Genomic DNA, 17307 nt, shown 5'->3' with positions numbered 1-17307 from the left:
AACCTCAGTTGTCAAAAACTTCGGATGTCTAACGTTTCGGCTTTCGAACGGCAACAACTTGGAAGCAAATGGTTCTGTTTTTGACTGCGCCTTGGAAGTCGAACGGCTTCCAAGGTGCGCTTCTCCATTTTTTCAATGGATTTTGCTTACCGCCCATTGCGCCGCAGATGTTGGACATTTCGGAAGTCGAACAGTCTTCCGGAACGGATTACATTCAACAACCAAGGTTCCACTGTATGAGGGGAGGGGAACAGTACCTCCTTTAGCTAACTCGCTCGCTCCTCACCCACCCAACCTCCACCTGCTCCCAGTACCTGTTGAGAACCTTAACGGCAACATCGATCCTCCAGTCTTCGTGTCGAGCTCGGTAGATGGTCCCAAAGGCTCCCCGGCTAATATACTGCCAGTCCCTCAGGTGCTGGTCAGTGATCTCCTCATAGAACTTATTTGGAGCAGCCATGCTTCCTGAAGGGTCATCTGCCAGCAGCAAAGCTCACTCAGAGTTGACTCATGCTATAAGGCCTGCTTTAAAGGTGAGCGAAGGGGGAAGAAAAAGAGGAGAGGTACCTCACAGGTCTTTTTTAAAAAAATGAAATCATTTTTATTGGTTTTACAAATACAAAGTACAAATACAGTAAACGCAAACTACGGTAGTAAAAAGGTATCTGTATAAAGAGATTCTCCGAATCTCGAGAATTGCCCCCATCCCTCTATGGCAGGGGTCCCCAAACCCAAACTAAGGCCCGGGGGCCGGATGTTGCCCAATTGCCTTCTAAATCCGGCCCACGGACGGTCCGGGAATCAACATGTTTTTACATGAGTATAATTTGTCCTTTTATTTTAAATGCATCACTGGGTTCTTTGTGGGGCATTGGAATTCGTTCATTTTTTCTTCTTCAAAATATAGTCCAGCCCCCCACAAGGTCTGAGGGACAGTGGACCAGCCCCCTGCTGAAAAAGTTTGCTGACCCCTGCTCTATGGGGTCTCATTTTAAACATCCACAACTGCATATTCATCTGTACTCCAGTTTTTAAATCAAACCATATTGTCCATAGGGATTTTTACACTACAAGTGAATCAAAATCCTGCCTTTTGTTTCCATCTGCTTACAGTGATCTCCTAAGTAACTTATAAACTTTTCCCATTCTTTTATAAAGTTTTTATCCTCTTGGTTTCTGAGTTTTACAGTCAGCTTTGCCAACATGGCATAGTCCATTAGCTTAGTTTGCCATTCTTCTCTGGTAGAATTTTGTCTCTGGAAAGAAACTTTGTCTCCTTTCCAGCTCTGGGCTAAAGACATCTGGGTGATTACATGTCTGTCTAGCGACTCTAGCCCAAGCCTCATGAGAGCAAGTGGGAAGGCAGAGGCAGACAAAGAGGAGCAGACAAGATGGCAAGTGCGAGTTTGAATCCCTGCCCATCCATGATCCAATGGTGTGGGGTGTGGGGTTATTTTTAATTTTAATTTTATTTACTGCATTTGTACCCCACCCTTCTTCTCCAAGGAGCCAAGATGGCATGCACAATTCCCCCCCTCCCCATTCAAAACCCACATGAACCCTGTGAGGTAGGTTAGGCTGAGGAGCAGCGACTGGCGCAAGGTCACCCAGTGAGCTTCATGACCGAGTGGAGATTTGAAACCGGGTCTCTGAGGTCCTCTTCCCACACCCTAATCCAGGGCGGTCCAACTTTTCATACCAAGTGAGTCGCAAGAGTACTTTGACATGGAACCCACAGGCTACAGAGACTGGTGATGGGGGGAACCAAGGCCAAAAATTTTTTTTTCTCTCTCTCTCTCTCTCTCACACACACACACACACCAAGTCCTCGTGCAACCTTCCCAGAGCTGGTTAAGCGAGGCACTGGGAAGTGTGAGGGTCTAGCAGGGTCCTTAACTTGAAGTCACTCGATCCAGGGACAGTCCACATATATATAGTCATACCTCGGGTTGCGTTAGCTGCGGGTTGCGTATTTTCAACTTAAGAATGCGGCGGACCTGGAAGTGTTTACGCATGCACAGAATAATAATAATAATAATAATTTATTATTATTTGTACCCCGCCCATCTGGCTGGATTTCCCCAGCCCACTCTGGGCGGCTTCCAACAAAAAATTAAAATACATTAAAATGTCACACATTAAAAACTTCCCTGATGTCTTCTAAATGTCAGGTAGTTATTTATCTCTTTGACATCTGATGGGAGGGTGTTCCACAGGGCGGGCGCCACTACCGAGAAGGCCCTCTGCCTGGTTCCCTGTAGCTTTGCTTCTCGCAGCGAGGGAACCGCCAGAAGGCCCTCGGCGCTGGACCTCAGTGTCCGGGCAGAACAACGGGGGAGGAGATGCTCCGTCAGGTATTCTGCACGCTCTATCGGTGCTTTGTGCATGCTCAAAAGCGCCACTCTGGATGCATACTTTTTGGGGTGTGAACGGCACCCCAGAACGGATCAGGTACGAATCCAGAGGTACCACTGTATTGCTCTATTCCTACAGGATTAGTGTGTGAAAACAGTCAAGATCCAGGGATCGCCAGGCACGCACCTCCGGATGGTGAAGGTGTCAGGCGCCATCCTAGCGCCCAGGCATCCCTCACTTGGTCTCAAGTGGCCAATAGCCGGGTGCAAAATGCACTTGACGCCTGGCTAATTTCGACCACTGCCTCCCACCTCCTTCCCAATGCTCAGGAGGGAGGACTCTTGGACCCTGTGTTGGCCAGCCCTGCTGGAATCAGAGCCTCAAAAGGTTTCCTGCCCTTTCCCCCCTTTGCCTTTTGGGGATGCCTTGTTGAGATCCTTGGAGAGAGCTTAGCTCTCTTAGCAAATTCTCCAGGATTTCTGCTGCATTTACACAACGGAGCCAGTGGTTAGAGTGCTGGGCCTGAGAGACCTGGGTTCAAATCCCCCCCACTCAGCCATGAAGATCACTGGTTGCCCTAGGACCACTCGCTCATGCCTCAACCCACACCTCACAGGGTTGTTGTGAGGATGGGGAAGAGGAAAACCAGGCACACTGCATGGAACTCGTGGTCCATAAAAGTAACAAATAAATAAAATCTCCAGGGCGAAGGAGATGAAGTTCCAATCACACAATGAGCACCTGAGCGAGAGGGGGACTCAGGACAGGACAGGACAGCATCTGATACTTGTAATCTGGGTCGCACCTGGAGCCGTGACCAAGTGCAATGTGCCCAAGGCTGGCTCAGAGGAAGGCAAGCAACAAGGGGAAGAAGCCTGTGGGTGCCTTATTTCCTGGCACAGGCATGTTCGGTGGCTTTGGAAACCTGACCTGCCCAGGACTGAGAATTAGACAGCCACGTTTACTGGAAATCCTGGACCAAGTCGCAGCGATCATTATGGGCCGGCCGGGGTGCAGCCTGGGTGGAGAGGCAGAAACGAGTCTGAGGATCCTATCTCCCTCCCTCCCTTTTGCTACTCCATTTGCTGATAGACTGAGCCCACTCAACTCAAACCCCTTCCCTCCATTACCTCTTTCTCTCTCTCTCTCTCTCTTCTGGAAGCGTTCCTTGCGGCAGGGAAACCTCTCAATTTCAGGCCTCACCCTCGGGCAGACATTGCAAGCTTAATCCCACTTCCCCTCCGGGCAAGGAGCAGATTCAGCGCCGCCAGGAGCTTCCCCTTTACTTTCTGTTTCACAACCTCTTTGCTGCTCTCTCCCCTTTTCCGCTTCCCCTCCCCGCTCTGGAATATACAGTACTGTACAGTACTCTCAGGACGGACCGCGCGAAAACCGAGCGCTACAACCTCGAGCTTCGGAGCGCAGCAGGTCCCAGGTTCAAGTCCTGCCACCAAGGACACCAAGCAGCGAATAAATGGGAGGGGCGCGTTCAGTGGACAGCCGCTCTCCACCCCAATATTTAAAAGGCAGGTTCCAGTGCTGCTCGTCTCTTTTTAGAGAATGGAGAGGATTCCTGTATTGCAAGAGGTCGGGACCAGGCTTTGAAATCCTACCCGGACCGTGGTAGGAAAGGAGAGCGTGGCTTTGAGCGCTTTCTTTTTCTCCGCCAGAGCCTGGGCAGCTGAGCAATTCTTCCCTCTCGCTCCTCGTAGACAGGGCAGCCTTCACCGGCATATCGACAGAAGAGGACTGTGCTGCATGAATTCAAAACCATAGAACCTTCCTATGCAGAGCAAGTCTATCCTCAAGTCCAGGAGGGAGAAGGCAATGGGAGAAATGGCTAGAAGTAGATTTCTGCCTTTTCGGATAGCCCATAAAACGTGACAAATTGTGTGTGTGTGTGTGTGTGTGTGTGTGTGTGTGTGTGTGTGTGAGAGAGAGAGAGAGAGAGAGAGAGAGAGAGAGAGAGAGAGAGAGAGAGAGAGAGAGAGAGAGAGAGAGATCCACATACAAAGAAAATGTCTCATTGCTAGGGATGGGTGAATGTGTTGCTTCCGCAGAGTTTCTCATTTTTCCAGTCTTAAATTCAGGCTCTCCACATTTCCATGTCAGTTTGCATTTTTATTATTTAAAAAAATCAGGAAAAATCACCTGCATTTTAGGGCTTTCTCGTAAAGCACACATTTTCCTATGCAATTCCCCTAATAGACACATTTTTTTCCCCAAAGCATGTTTCCCTGATGTATTTTTGTATGGTTTTTTCGCTAACATTCACTTTGCATTATTGTGTACACCATAGCCTGAAAAAAGACACTGCCCAATTTGGACAAGTGAAATTTCAAAATGCATCTGTTTTGGTTTGTGTCTTGTTTTCAAAAGTATGAACCCGCTGATATCAAAACATGCATTGGGGATGAACTCTTTCCCAGGCTACTGGGCTGCCCATTGAGGTTCTTTCTCATCTGCCCCTCTTTAGAGCTCAGGGCAGTATACTTTGAGCATCACAAGTCTGCTCACAGGGCCGGCCCTAAGAGGTGCCCATTGCAGGCAGCTGGTTTTGGGTGCTGCAAAAGAGCAGGCTAGTGATCTAAGTTGTTGTCGATGCATATTAAGAGAGGCATGTAGAGTGTGCCAAAGGTGCCAAAATCTGACCAGCTGTGAACTTTGATGTGTGTCTTGTGAGCACAGAAACAGCATTTGCTGTTCTGCCTTGGACAAAGAGGTACCAATTGGCCCAGCAGCTACCCAGTGGACTTTATGAATCCAGGCCTCCCTAGTCTATGTTAGAATCATAGAGTTGGAAGAGACCACAAAGGCCATCCAGTCCAAACCCCCTGTTACAAGTCAAACACTACACCACATCAGGTGTGCTGTGCACCTCCAGCCCATAGACACTGTAGAAGAGGACCTCCCTGTCCACTTCCTGAATCCCACCCCCATCATATCAGCTAGTCATCCTTAGAATCATAGAGTCAGAGAGTTGGAAGAGACCACAAGGGCCATCCAGTCCAACCCCCTGCCAAGCAGGAAACACCATCAAAGCATTCCTGACATATGCCTGTCAAGCCTCTGCTTAAAGACCTCCAAAGAAGTTGACTCCACCACACTCCTTGGCAGCAAATTCCACTGCCAAACAGCTCTTACTGTCAAGACGTTCTTCTGAATGTTTAGGTAGAATCTTCTTTCTTGTAGTTTGAATCCATTGCTCCATGTCCGCTTCTCTGGAGCAGCAGAAAACAACCTTTCTCCCTCCTCTATATGACATCCTTTTATATATTTGAACATGGCTATCATATCACCCCTTAACCTTCTCTTCTCCAGGTTAAACATACCCAGCTCCCTAAGCCGTTCCTCATAAGGCATCATTTCCAGGCCTTTGACCATTTTGGTTGCCCTCCTCTGGACACGTTCCAGCTTGTCAGTATCCTTCTTGAACTGTGGTGCCCAGAACTGGACACAGTACTCCAGGTGAGGTCTGACCAGAGCAGAATACAGTGGTACTATTACTCCCCTTGATACTCCTATTGATGCAGCCCAGAATTGCATTGGCTTTTTTAGCTGCTGCATCACACTGTTGACTCATGTCAAGTTTGTGGTCTACCAAGACTCCTAGATCCTTTTCACATGTACTGCTCTCAAGCCAGGTGTCTCCCATCCTGTATTTGTGCCTTTCATATTTTTTTTTGCCCAAGTGTAGTACATACCTGCCAAGTCCGGGTCGTAAATATCCGGGATCGGCAGCGCGCGCATGACCGGAAGTTGCTTGACGCAACTTCCGGTGGCGCTTCGCCCTTCTATGGGCACCAGAAAATGGCGGCGCCAGCGCCGGAAGTCGCTCCTGCGCATGACCGGAAACACGTAAAGCGACTTCCGGCGCCGCCATTTTCTGGTGCCCATAGAAGGGCAAGCGGCACCAGAAAAATGGCCGGGTAACAATTGCATTCTCCTCCACAGTCATAGCTGCCAAGTATCCCGATTTAAGGGAAAATACCGGGATTTTCCGCTAAACGGGAGACCGCCGGGAAACGGTAAGAAAAAAGGGGTTTTCCCGGCGGATACGGGATACTTGGCAGCTATGGTGTAGTACTTTACATTTCTCCTTGCTAAAATTCATCTTGTTTGCTTCAGTCGCGTTGCAGAACAGAGCACCTCTCCAAGCCCAATGAATTGATTGAGATTCCATTATTATCATCAGTGCTATTTTTCTAGGAAAAATAGGTGCCATGAACTCACCATGAACACCTCCCTGGTTCTCCTCTTAGAATGGCAATGGCGCCCCTCTGAGAGGTGCTGGAACTGGAGCTGAGTTCTGGCAATTTCCAGTTCTGATTATCACGATTCATATACAATCCTTTCCCCGCAAAGAAGCCCCAGGCAGCAAATGCACATGCACAAAAATTGGTTACAGGTAGGTAGCAGTGTTGGTCTGCCGTAGTCGAAACAAAATTAAAAAATTCCTTCCAGTAGCACCTCAGAGGACCATCTAAGTTTGTCATTGGTATGAGCTTTCGTGTGCATGCACACTTCTTCAGGTAAGACGTTTCTTCACAAAAGTTAAACATCCAAAACTAGGCCACAGCAGTCGTGGCTGCCACCACGACTGCAGCATTCCATGACTCTGGGCTAGAACAGCCACAGGCATTCCCAAGCAAGAACTCCACACCTTTCCCTACACCAACCACCCTAGCGGCATGAGTCAACCAATTTGCATGTAAGGTTGGCACACAGGCAACCAGCTGAGCAGGTGCTCTGGGAACATGCTTAGATCCACACTTGAGTAGGTGTGGAATGCATGACAAATGCAGTTGCTAGCCAAGAGACTCTTAATCTCAGGGTTATGGGTTCGAGCCCCACGTTTGGGAAGAAGATTCCTGGATTGCAGGGGGTTGGACTAGATGACCCCTGTGGTCCCTTCCGACTCTACAATTCAATGCAAGGAACGCTTATGTGGGGGACGAGGTGGGGCAACAGTTCTACATGCAGCCACTTCCATATTCATCCCCACTTAGCAGTTGGGAATGTTTCTAGAGATTCCTTGAGGTAGCCAAAGCTCAGCCCACAGTGCTCAGGGAAAATGAGAATAAGGGAAGAAGGGTTGCCATATTTCAAAAAGTAAAAACCAGGACAGTTGAGCTCTTTTTTTAGATAAACCCCAATGTTGTTGTTTTTTACAAAAATGCCACACACAAAAACCGCAAGATTTTTTTCAATTGACTTGCCAAAGATGCTGGGTAAATTCCCACCGGACATCAATTCCGCCTTTGAAATCCAGGTAATGTCCGGACATAGGGCAGCCCTAAGGGAAGGGAGGATGGTGATAGACAACTGCTAGAAATCTAGCTAGACATATAGCTCAGTTGAAAAGGAGGAATACTGAATAAAGTGCAAGCTGCAACAAAATGGCGCAGCGTGGATAGTTCATTGTGGCAGCCCACCAGCCATGCTTTTCTCCATCGGATTCTATTCATTTCCCCCTCCCATCCATCCATCCATCCATCTCTCTCTCTCTCACACACACACGCAACCTCCCACTTCCGTTTTCCCTCCCTCCATAGACTTCTGTAGTTCTGCAAACCCTTGGTATGTCCCCCTCCATGCCCCAACCGCCCCCCTCCCCACACCCCGGTGTAGCTGCAAAAGCAACAGCTCTCACGCATGGACATCACAAACAGAGAGAGGGAAGACTATAAACTTCAGTTTGGCATTTCCTCCTCCAGCTGCTTCTCTGCTTGCTAAAACTTCCCTTTCTTTCAGATCCCTCCGGGGCAGAAACACAACACAAGACAGCATTGCACAACAAGCGTTATTTCCTTTAGGCCTTTTTATGTGTTTAATTACAAAAGAACATTCCCACCACTCCCCCGAAGTACATATCAAAAATATAAAATGCCAACCTGTCCTCCCCAACAAGGAAAACACTGGGGGGGGCTGTTAATTAACCCTTACCATTTCCGATCCCTGAGTCTCTGATCACAATCTCAAGGAGCAGGATTTGAGGTGGGAATCAATTTTATGCGTAACTACTCTCTCTCCAAATTTCAAAACCACCCTGTTAAGTTACTGTGGCACACTTCATTTCCTTCATTGAGCTTTCTGCTCTCCGCCAGCCTCGCACAGATTATTATTATTTTGGAGATGAATGCTTTTAAAAACAGCTGCTATCAACTCTGTGTTGCCAATCCCCAATTTGTCGTTCAGCGGCGGCACCCTCAAGCTGCTTAGCTGCGTATTCTCCACTTGATTGAAAATTCATCACCCAGATAATGCAAACTCTTGGCTCAGAAAAGCTGGGGTTCTGAAACCTGAATAAATGTTGGTAAAGAAATAACTTTGAATACTTTGACTCGGTTTGCATAAACATATCCTATTTCTGCTAAATGTGGAGAAAGGAGTGACGGTGACTGTTGAGATTGTGCAAGGCAGCCAGCATCCTCACATTTTCTAGAATAGTCCTCATAGGCTTTGATTTTTAAAAAAAATCACTGTGGTTGTAAGGGTGCAGAAAGAGTTCACAGGACTCTCAGCTGCAGAGCAAGCCTAGCTTCACAACTGAAGTGACAAATGTGTGTACCAGCCACTCAAAATCCTGGATGAATTATACCAGGCTTCTCTGTCTCCTATGCCGCCACTTCAGACAGCTGACCGACTTTTTTTTATTATAAAAAGGTACTGGGTTGACCTTTTTTTAATCAAACGCCTTGTGTGTGTTTTTTTTTAAAAAGTTAATGTGCAAAACTGCTCTGAGGATGCAAGAGGGTTCCTGGCTGCGTCACAAGCACTAGCCAATCAGCACTGTGCACAGCCAGTTCCTGCTGCAAGCTCACAGAATACTTCGCTTCCCACTCACCTGGTCAACTCTGGAGAGGAATACACATCTCTTTTGAGTGAAGGTAGGAAGGCCATTTCCAAAGCAGCCCATTGCCCTGAAAACATTATGTGCCTCCTCCCCTATTGCAACAGCCCTTGTAAGGGAGAGTGTGTTCATGAGGACTAGGGACTCCTGTTAGCACCAGTGACACATCTTATGGCTTTTTCTCCCGACTGGAAACGATTTCCCTCCCCGTGGACCAGCTTGGAAGCATATATACATTAAAGGTGGGAGGACAACAGTGGTACGGTTCCTTTACCCTTCCACACGTATCAGCAGCTTCTTCAGCAAGGACACAATTACAAAATAATTCCAGAACAGAGAAACTGGCAACTATTGAGGAAAGAATTAGTCACGGCTGTTCTCCAGAAGGATCACTGCACCACAGGAGATGATGGATGGAGGGGTGGAGAGGTGGTGCATCAAGGGTAGCTAACCACCAAGGGCTCTCCATATGTTGCTGTTCAACTACAACATCCATCACCCTGGACCACAGGTCATGTTGGCTGTTGGGAGAACATCTGGAGAGCCATGGGCTTCTCATACCAAAGAGCATTTGCCCAGAGCATTTGCCAAGGAATACCTGCAAGCAAACAACAGAGCCTGGGAAATGTACTGGCATGGATAGGGAACTTGGGGCCCTCCAGAAGTTGTCAGGACTCAACTCTTGTCTGTCTTGGCCAACACGGCCAACGGTCAGGGTTGATGGGAGCTGGAGCCCTGCAACATCTGGAGGAGATTCCCCAGCCCTGATATAATGACACATTCCAGGCTTAACACTCCTTGACAATGCCCTGAAGCAACTGAACAAATACCAGGAGAATTTACATGGCACTTCCCTGCCGCTGCAAGGCAAGATCAGGAATCAGGGGCATTCTGCCTTTCGAGAGCAACTTTCCTTGCGCTCCTACTCAGCTAGCCAAGGAACCTTCTGAAAAGGTTCCGCAGGCAGGGCTGGCCCACCCATGAGGAAAGGGGATGCAACCACCTCAGGGTACACAAGGGCAGCAGATCTGGCCTCCGAGGAATGCTATTCCTTGTAGGCCGGATCTATCGCCTCCTCAGTTGCCTCTACAGCGGCCTCTTGTTGAACAGGAGGTGTTGCCGGTCTCCTTCCATCCTTGTCCCCAGCACAGATCATTATCCACCCTCCCTTGTTCCTGATGTAGATCTCCACTCATCCCTTCCTCCCTGGCATTTTGTGGTTCAGCTCAGGTGCTGAAATGTCTCGGGCCAGCCCTGTCTCCAGAAACCTATGGCACAAGCCATTTCAGAAGTCATTTAGACATCACCACCAAGGAGAAACTTGGAGCCCTTCTCAATGCCAAGGGAAGACGGGAGGTGGTTCGGATGGACGGACACGGTCAAGAGCATGATGGTAGGGTGGGCGGAGAAAATGCGCAGAAGACTGGACGGGTGAGCAGACAGGACAGGGCAATCTGGGAAATGGAAGACCTCACCTAGATGGCCAGGCTGGGCTATGGAATTCATTGCAGCAGGGCCCTGCCACGGGCCAATATCATACAGGGATTTTAAGGAGTCACAAGATAAGGTCGCTCTGGGCCATGACAGCCAGATGCGCAAGCCCACTTCTCGGTCCAAAATGCGACATATCTCTGAGGACCAGATACTATGGACAAACAAAAACGGGCGGCTACCGCTAGTGAGCTTTTTTTGGAGGCTTCTTCTGCTGGGACGTCCGAGAACGGAGAGCCGCTGCCTTGATCCACCCATGGCCATTCTGAGGCTGACTTTGCCCTTTATGGAAGCATTGGCAGGAAAAGAAAAGGAGTGGCGGAATGAATGAATAAAAAGGATAGGCATAAAATGTCAGAGGCAAAACCCATGGACGCAGAGTCTCCCTGAAAACTGGCCGGTCACAGGGGGATCTTTGGTGTTGCCAACTTTCTCTGGGCCAAAGCTCCAGGTTTCTCTTGGAAGATCTGAGCGTGATGCGATCCAGCGGCATCTCAGCTCCGCCTGCCTTCGCAGGAGGGCTCGGGGAAGTCGCTTAGGTCCCTGCCGATGATCTCGGTTACTGTGGAGAGAAAAGAGGCCAATGTGGGCGAGATGGAGAGGGCTTGAGAGAAGCCTCGCAAGTGTTGCCTTAGGAGCTCAGTGGCAAACTACCCAAGGTCCCCCTCCCCCCAGGGCTTGGGGAGGAATTTATTTGTTTGAAGCTGACAGATCTGGTCCACTTGAGCCTGCTTGTGGGTTGGTGTGCAACTCCTAGTCAGATCATGCAGTTCTCTGGATTTTGCTATGCATTTCCGATGCGCAAAAAGTGTGCACAAAATTACGTGTTTTATGTAAAAGACGTGCAAAAGGTGGGTTTCTTTACATGTGAATGCACTGAAAAGTGTGTATTTTACCCTGAAAAGCACGTGTTTTAAGTAAGAAGTGTGTAAATTAAAAGGCTAATCTGTGCATTCTCTAAAACACACACAATGGAATGACCTCCTGAGCAATAAAAAAGAGGGACTGAATTAGTCACTCAGCCTGTCCTTACCCAAATCTCACCTAAGCCTACGTAGCAAGTTCATGACCTAGGTAAATTGAAATTTCTTATTTTCTCTACTCAACATCTGCAATAAGATGCTGAGTTTATGTTTCCCAGGGGCCACTTGTGGCCCAGGACAGGTGAGGCAGATCAGCAGGTGGAACTTGCAGAATATTGTGGCCTGGGATTGCAGGGGTGACATTTGCATGCTCCATCTCTTCCAGACACTTGGGGCCTCCTTCTTTCTTTTACTGGGGCCTCCTTCTTTCTTTTACTGTGCATACATTATGACCTACGCTCACAATGCTCTTGGCGTGGTTAGACACGACCCTGCTTTCAAATACTGTCCATGCCTGCAAAAGCTTCATTTCCAGTCAGTGCATATCTGTAACCTGCCGCTGGAATCCTGTAAATTTTTAACACCACAAACGTTCTGCTTTAACACCACAAACGTTCTGCTTTTTCCCCTGCCCTGCTTTCATTGCACAGACAGCAGTAACAAATGAAAGAGGACTAAATCCACTATTAGTGCACTATTACTGGGTGCTCATGAATATATTGAAGAATGCATCTGTAATAAATAATTAGTCTGGGGTGGTCCGTAGATTACCACGACCCTGGAAATATCTATCTATCTATCATCTATCTAATCCAGGCATCCCCAAACTCGGCCCTACAGCTGTTTTGGTACTACAACTCCCATCTATCTATCTATCTATCTATCTATCTATCTATCTATCTAACCCATGCACCCCCAAACTCGGCCCTACAGCTGTTTTGGTACTACAACTCCCATCATCCCTAGCTAACAGGACCAGTGGTCAGGGATGATGGGAATTGTAGTCCCAAAACATCTGGAGGGCCGAGTTTGGGGACGCCTGATCTAATCTAATCTATCTATCTGTAAATATCTCAAGAGAAGAAGCAAAGACATGCTTTTATGTGTGTGTCCCCCCCCCCCTTCAAAGTTCTAGGCTTTACCTTCCTCCAGCGTGATCCCGTGGATGGGCAAGTTATCCCGGAAGCCACCATCGAACCCCGATTTCTCCAGCTCTTTGGCGCTATGTTCTTGGGACCCCAGCTCTGGATCTGTCCATTCTGGAGTCCTCTCCCTGCTGTGGTTCTCCCCCTGCCCCGGTGGCTGAGCGCCGAGTTGCGGGCTGGGAGGCTGGAAGTGGGGCGGGCGGCATTCTAGGGCATGGAGATGGGGCAGGCCCGCTGGAGACAGGAGGGGCACAGAGAGGTTGACGCCCCTATAGGCCTCGTTTTGAGGGAAGCGGAAGGCAGGGTTGTAGCGGTTGGGGGAGGAGAAGGAGCAAGGGTTCCAGTCGGGGCCGTAGGGGGAGCACGGCGGGGAGCGCTCAGGGCAGTAAGGGAAGGGGGGCCCGGAGGGAGAGAAATCCATAGCGCCCTGTGCCGGCTGTAGTGGGAAAGGAGAGCTCTGAGCGATGTGGGCGAAACCACGATGTGGGGCATCTGGGAGTGCTTCTTCTTTGAAGATCACTGGATGAGATGGGTGGGTGGAAGAGGAAAGGGGGGGAGAGAAAGAAAAACCATCGATATCACTTTTAGCAGTCACACACCCCCTCAATATTTTCCCCCATTTCCAGTTTGCACTTTGACGTACCAGGTAAGTATTTGAAGGCCTGAGCAGGGCTCCTTTTCCTGCGTCCGTTGGAGACGTAAAAATAGGTCTGAACAGGCCGCGACACTCGTTTGTTGCTGTATTCGGGGACAGTGAGGGTCAGCGAGGCCTGTGGAAGCAGGGGGGGAAAGCAGCAGAGGATGTGTTGCATGGCCTTGCTCAGGTAAAAAAAAATTGCCCAACGGAGGTTCGTCTATCTACATAACCATAGAATCATAGAGTTGGAAGAGACCACAAGGGCCATCCAGTCCAACCCCCTGCCAAGCAGGAAACACCATCAAAGCATTCTTGACATATGCCTGTCAAGCCCTCTGCTTAAAGACCTCCAAAGAAGGAGACTCCACCACACTCCTTGGCAGCAAATTCCACTGCCGAACAGTTCTTACTGTCAGGAAGTTCTTCCTAATGTTTAGGTGGAATCTTCTTTCTTGTAGTTTGAATCCATTGCTCCGTGTCCGCTTCTCTGGAGCAGCAGAAAACAACCTTTCTCCCTCCTCTATATGACATCCTTTTATGTATTTAAACATGGCTATCATATCACCCCTTAACCTTCTCTTCTCCAGGCTAAACATACCCAGCTCCCTAAGCCGTTCCTCATAAGGCATCGTTTCCAGGCCTTTGACCATTTTGGTTGCCCTCCAGCCGCAGTTCATGAGCAGGCGTTTACAGAAGCACCTCAGATCCTCAACATCACTTCTGGGTTCCCTCGTATCATCTTCCTGCTCCTCATGACAAGATCCGAACCTGACTGTTTCCATTCCAGCATGGGAAGATATACACTCTTTCAATCCCGCTCTGTGTAGAAGCTCAAAGCAGGTGTCATCGTCAGCCATTCCACTGAAGGTGAAATGGCAAGGCCGATTCCATCTGCTCATCTGGGAACAATGCCATTGGACTCCCCATTCCCAAAACCAGCCCCTGTCAGTGACCGTTCCATTTGGCAGGATTTGATTCCTTCCCACCTTATCTCACTATCCCTTTTATACCCCATCTATTTCAATGTTAATTGTTTTAATAAAAAAATCATTGACTTGTGCTGGGGAGGGGCATCCTGTGGCCATTCAGATGCCACTGGACTCCAGCCACAAATGATGGGAGTTATAATCCAACAGCACCCGGACAGTTTCCCCTTCCTGGACGTTGCATGTATCAGTAGAAAAGCTACCAGGACTTATTTCCCTGCGCTGAATCTCCAGCAACCTTTATGTGTGCATTTCCCCTCAATATACCTGTTCCTGGGAATAATAATTACCAAAAAGGAGGTTTTAAAAAAAACAAAAAAAAAACAAACAAAAACAAACCAGCTGTTCTCCAATAGCAAAGACTCATTACTTGTTCCTGTGTGATCAGCGTAATGGTCTAGCCCAGGATTCCCCTGCTGTCATCCTCATTCAACAAAAGTCTTTCCCTGTTCCCCACTAAATGTGTTTCACAAAACTAGCCCCACTCCTGACTAGGGTTGCCAGACTCAATAGAGGACAGGACTACTGCGCCTTTAATTGCCCTGCTCTCTTTTGAGTCTGGAAACCTTCAAGAGAAACCAGCAGACCCTTTGCTTGGAAATTAAATTAAAGTCCTGTCCTCTACTGAGTCTGGCAACCCTACTCCTGACAGGGAAAAGCCAGGCTGCAAATTCACTTCCCACATGAGGAGATCCCTGTCCAGAATTCTCACCTCTGTGCTTTTCAGCCGATTGACATTTGCCTCTTCTTCCCACTGGAGTTTTCCATCTGAAGCAAACAACAACAAAAGCAATTGACCAATATCAGTTGGAGGGGAGGGCCTATTAACAAGGATGATGAGGGCAGGGGATTGAAAGGTGTCAAAGGCTTGCTGTATTTCTCTGGACAGCACACCAGCTACTCGTGCAGGAGACGGCCATTGCCTGCTATTTGTCCCCAGCATCTGGCAATATAGTGGCACACTGCCCCTGAAGATGGGTGCTCCATCTCTCAGCTGTCATGACCGACCTGTGCTGCAAAGCAATCAAAGGCCAAGTTGCCGCCCCGTCGCCACAAGTTAAAAACTGTGCATTGCTTACCGGGGCCTCGTTCAATGAAGACAACTTTTGATTCAGGCAGGAAGTTGGCACCAGCGATCAGCATCTCTTCTCCGCCATGTACAGAGCATGCGCTGAGGCTGTAGTTTTCCACTTGGGGGAGCTCCTGAGCTGAGCGCTGGGCTGCGGGCAGGAGAGGAAAGCGGGGTCACAGAGGAGAGATCACCTTGCACAAGCACAGCCATGTTTAAGAGGAATTGAGGCAGTGCTCCATGAAGAGGAATGAAGAACCGAATACACCCAGTGTACAAGGGAACTGCCTCCCCAGACCCACCCTCCCTCCCTCCCTCCCAAATCCACCTTTTCCATGGTGCCTCTGGCTAGCCTACTATGAATCAGCCACAATTTTGTGTTCACAACTGGATCAGCGTAAGTTGGCCTAATCAGCATTGCATTCTGGGAAATCACCTTCTTTTCACCTTTGTTTTTCTTGATCTCCAAAGATATGGGTGCATTCAGATGAAGGGATTATTGCATTCATTTCCTCATTTACGTATGATGCTAAAGGCTTCTGTCCCGATTTCTAACACTTCCTTTTACAACGCATGACGTCTTGCGCCATGTGACTTTTTGAGCAATATACCACCAAGTCATGCTGAATTTTTTTCTTTCACACCAGTGCGCCCTTTATGCATGCATGCTCTTCTATATAAGCCTGTGTAACTCACAGGCCTGTGGACTCCACTTCTGTGTGTTCCCCAGGGGGCACTGTTGCACTGATCAAGTAAAGCCGTCTGAAATATCTAAACCAGTACCAGATTTACGTATAAATTAAACAAGCTATAGCTTAGGGCCCCAGTCTCTTGGGGCCCCCCAAAAAAAATTAAAGGAAAAAAACTGGATGTATATTTCCAAAATATAAGATATAAAATAAAATAAAACCTACGTACAGCAACATTGTTGTGTTGTGTATGCTCCTATGATGTGAGTAATGGGCCCTGCCTGCTAGCCTGCTCCCCTAAAATATCACTGGTTTGCTCATTTCTATATATAGGGTACCTACATTCTGCATGGACTGGTTGCATGGCAACATGGGTGTCACAGTGGCCTGGGTGGGCTACTTCAGAGAAACGACTCCACACAGCTCCGCATTTTATTGTTTTATTGGTGCTGTGTATTTACAGTGCTTAAAGCAGTGCTATTTACAGAGGTTAACACATCTTATCGGTTTCCTGCAGAACCTCCGAATGGAGATTGGCGCGTTTTTCTCCAGCATAAAAGCTTGGGGAGACCCAGCCTTTTCCCCCGACGTTTTTTGCGCAATTCCGGAGTAGGTGGGATTGGCCTTCCCCCCTTGCTCCCCCCTTCCTGTCCCTCCTTGGGCAATGGCTCTGCTACCTTGCCTGAGCCTCGGACACCACTTCCTGTTTCTCCACTTGAGTCGGAACTCTCCCTGCTTTCCCCAGCGCTCGGAGATGGGCTGCAGCTCAAGATGGGAGGGACCTCCCGATATCCCCTGTCCCTCACATCCGGCAAATGGCTTTAGATAACTATTAGGTCCAGGAATTACCACATAGCATATATTCAACACACAAAAACAGCAACAATTTGTTGTTGACAAAGGACAGCTGGACATATAAAGGGCCCCATTACCTTCAGTAGCTAAGGGCCTCATCAAACCTAAATCCGGCCCTGATCCAAACCACGTGTTTGTTGAAGAAATCCACACTAGACATTTAGAGTAGCATTCTACCACTTCAAACAGTCATGGCTCCGTCTGTGCAAAGAATCCTGGGGGCTATAGTTTTCTGTGGGTGCTGAGAGAGTTGCTAGAAGACCCCTTACAGAGCTACAATTCCGCAGCACCCTTAACAAACTACAGCTCCCGTGGTGCTTTTTTTTTTTAAGGAGGGCACAACAAGCGGTATTAGGTAAAGGTA

At 48.5% G+C, this 17307-nt stretch overlaps 2 protein-coding genes across 5 annotated transcripts in view; both read right to left on the bottom strand.

The window, feature by feature from the left end:
- RIPK3 (receptor interacting serine/threonine kinase 3) overlaps positions 1-3643 on the bottom strand; it is a 28792-nt gene extending 25149 nt beyond the window's left edge. The window contains exons 1-2 of one of the 4 annotated variants that reach the window (XM_035102714.2): positions 3486-3643; positions 315-525 (exon numbers count right to left, since the gene is read on the bottom strand). In XM_035102714.2, coding sequence (XP_034958605.1) covers positions 315-460 — 146 coding nt within the window. In that variant the 5' untranslated portion in view covers positions 461-525; positions 3486-3643. The other 3 variants (XM_035102715.2, XM_060281815.1, XM_060281816.1) reach the window with 3 other exon arrangements.
- A 5186-nt stretch (positions 3644-8829) lies between these two features.
- Positions 8830-17307, bottom strand: part of NFATC4 (nuclear factor of activated T cells 4) — a 30727-nt gene continuing 22249 nt past the window's right edge. The window contains exons 6-10 of the mRNA XM_035102713.2: positions 15410-15550; positions 15043-15098; positions 13351-13477; positions 12705-13226; positions 8830-11261 (exon numbers count right to left, since the gene is read on the bottom strand). Of these exons, the coding sequence (XP_034958604.1) occupies positions 11194-11261; positions 12705-13226; positions 13351-13477; positions 15043-15098; positions 15410-15550 (914 nt within the window). The 3' untranslated portion in view covers positions 8830-11193. The remainder of the gene's footprint in view (positions 11262-12704; positions 13227-13350; positions 13478-15042; positions 15099-15409; positions 15551-17307) is intronic.

The sequence above is a fragment of the Zootoca vivipara genome, chromosome 13 (assembly GCF_963506605.1).
Source record: "Zootoca vivipara chromosome 13, rZooViv1.1, whole genome shotgun sequence".
Lineage (NCBI taxonomy): Eukaryota > Metazoa > Chordata > Lepidosauria > Squamata > Lacertidae > Zootoca > Zootoca vivipara.
This window is presented reverse-complemented; position numbering and strand designations above follow the sequence as displayed.